This window comes from Sinocyclocheilus grahami, unplaced genomic scaffold (genome assembly GCF_001515645.1).
Source record: "Sinocyclocheilus grahami isolate Dianchi unplaced genomic scaffold, SAMN03320097.WGS_v1.1 scaffold1921.1, whole genome shotgun sequence".
NCBI classification, from domain to species: Eukaryota; Metazoa; Chordata; class Actinopteri; order Cypriniformes; family Cyprinidae; genus Sinocyclocheilus; species Sinocyclocheilus grahami.
In genome coordinates this window covers 173,479-175,814 of record NW_015507100.1, presented here as the reverse complement: position 1 = coordinate 175,814, position 2,336 = coordinate 173,479, and the positions used below count along the sequence as shown (strand labels likewise).

At 42.0% G+C, this 2,336-nt stretch overlaps 1 protein-coding gene across 1 annotated transcript in view; it reads right to left on the bottom strand.

Moving 5' to 3' along the window:
• LOC107573338 (solute carrier family 12 member 2-like) overlaps positions 1–2,288 on the bottom strand; it is a 22,980-nt gene extending 20,692 nt beyond the window's left edge. The window contains exon 1 of the mRNA XM_016259778.1: positions 1,620–2,288. Within this exon, the coding sequence (XP_016115264.1) occupies positions 1,620–2,069 (450 nt within the window). The 5' untranslated portion in view covers positions 2,070–2,288. The remainder of the gene's footprint in view (positions 1–1,619) is intronic.
• Positions 2,289–2,336: the final 48 nt, after the last annotated feature.

Below are 2,336 nucleotides of genomic sequence, written 5' to 3'. Positions count from 1 at the left end.
GGGTGTGTGTGTACACCTGTAGACACCTGTAGTGTCTCGCCTTAAGTCAGCGACTAACTCTGAGCTGAGCTGTTTTACTGTGTGAGTCCTGGTTAACACACATGCTTTGTCAGACTCAGACATGTCCGGTGATGTTCGGGGGACACTGGGTCTTTGACAGAGACGTGCGGGTCACACGCTGACATTGTGACGTGACCCGGATCGCTCATGGTGCTGCATGGAGTGGGTGTGTGTGTGAGAGAGACTATTGTCTGAGGACAAGTGTGTGTGTGTGTGTGTGTGTGTGTGTGTGTCTGATGTCACACGAGTCACTCAACTTACAACCAAGAAACATACAGATGAATCAGCTGCAACGCACATCACTCATACTGCAATAACACATCTGAATATGATCTGATGACAGCTTTTAATATCACATTTATGCTGCATGTCATTTTAAAATAATAAAGTGCTTGCAGAGAGAACGACACAATGGGCTTCATACAGGAAATCAGACCGGGGCTAGTTGTCACAGGCACGAGAGCTCAGGTCTGAGTTATAAAAGCTTGTTCTCTAGCTGTGCATGTTTTGTATGTTGGTTTCAAACAATCATTACTCATTCATTTTGAATCAGAATTCGGTGAGCAAAAATGATGATTTGATATTTTAGTTACATTTACACATGCACATTTAAAATGCTGTTATTGTACTGTAGGCTATCATTGAGATACTATTATAATTTATTTGAAATATTTTGAATTAGTGGTCATTTTTGTATTTTCCTTTTTGTATTTTGCATTTTGCATTTTCATTTTAGGTTAGAGTTGTAGTAATTTTATTGTGTGTTTTTGTCATTTTCATTAGTATTTTTTACGTTTTTTGCTGTATATCGGCGCCTACTTTATTTCAGTTTTAGTTTAGTTATTATAGGATATGATTTGATATTTTTGGAAGTTATCTTTTACACATTTGCATTCTCATGAATTGCTTTGTATTTTATTGTTTAACAGTTTTAATTATTGCTGGAAACCCTTTAAATATCATACATCTAAAATATTCTGAGAGCAGTGTTTCATTGATGTAGCCTACTATTTGTTAATATTTTGAATTAGTTTTTATTTTTGTATTTTCAGTTTTACTTTTAGTATATCTTGTGATGCGTTTTTGTTATTTTTATTAATTTTGTATATTTTATATATATATATATTCCTGATATATCTTCTTTAATAATTTTTTTAAGTTTTAAGTTTTTTTGAAGTTAAGTTACATGAAAATGAGAAATGTTGCTTTAGTAACTAACTGATTTCATTTTATTTCAGTTAACGTTTACTTTCTTACTTTATTAAGTAAGGAAACTTTTTTTTTAATGGTTTTAGTCTTGAAAGTGATGGCTTTCATTTCGGACAGTATTTCAAACTGGTATTATTATTAAAAGGTATTATTGTGTTATTAAACAGAACGTTCATATTCTTACAATTCATCTCATTTTGTAGACAATAAGTTTAAAATGAACCCAGTAAATCGTGTGACAACATGCCCCGCTCCCTATAACTCGAGCAGCATGTGCACAAATAAGCCACAGCCACACGGTATAACAGTACATCACTGAGAGCGTCAGGCGAGAGGTGTTCAGCACAAACCTTGTCGAGTTCATCGTGGAGTTCCGACAGCGACGGGCGCAGGAGCTTCTCCCCGAGCGGAGCTTCCGTCTGCCGGTAGAAGTCGATGTTGGGCACCGCGTCGATGGTGTTGTGCCCGAAGGTCCGCAGGTAATACGTGCTGGAGTGCGTGTCCGAGAAGTGGCTGAGACCTCCGGTGGACGAATGCAGACTCGCCTCGCTCCGCACCGTGTCTCCGTTCACACCCGCGTCAGGCGCGGCGTCAGACGGGCTTAAGAAGTTCACCACCCGGAACCGGCCCTTGGACTCCTCACCGGTGGAGGAGCGAGATCCCGGCGGAGTTTTAGGAGCGACGCCCGCCGCCGCCGCCGCCTCCGCCACCGGGTCCACCTGGAAGCGGCTCTGAGAGGACCCCGGCGCCCGGAGAGCGGGTTTGTGTCCGGCTGGAGGAGATGAGGGCTGATCTGACATGATGGAGATGATGGAGAATCACGGGGAGCGCCGGTAACGGTTCATCAGTTACTACAGAGAAGCAGTCAGACGTAACGACACTCGTGACCGACCGGCGCTGATTGACAGCAGAGCTGCACAAGTTTGAGTTGGATTTGGCTTGTGCTCCCTCAAAAAAACCTTAGATTCCTCGATGAAACCGAGTTTAGGACAGAATCAACGCCACTGCAGACTTACCGTGCACTGGTAACACACACACACACACACACTCTCTCTCTCTCACACACA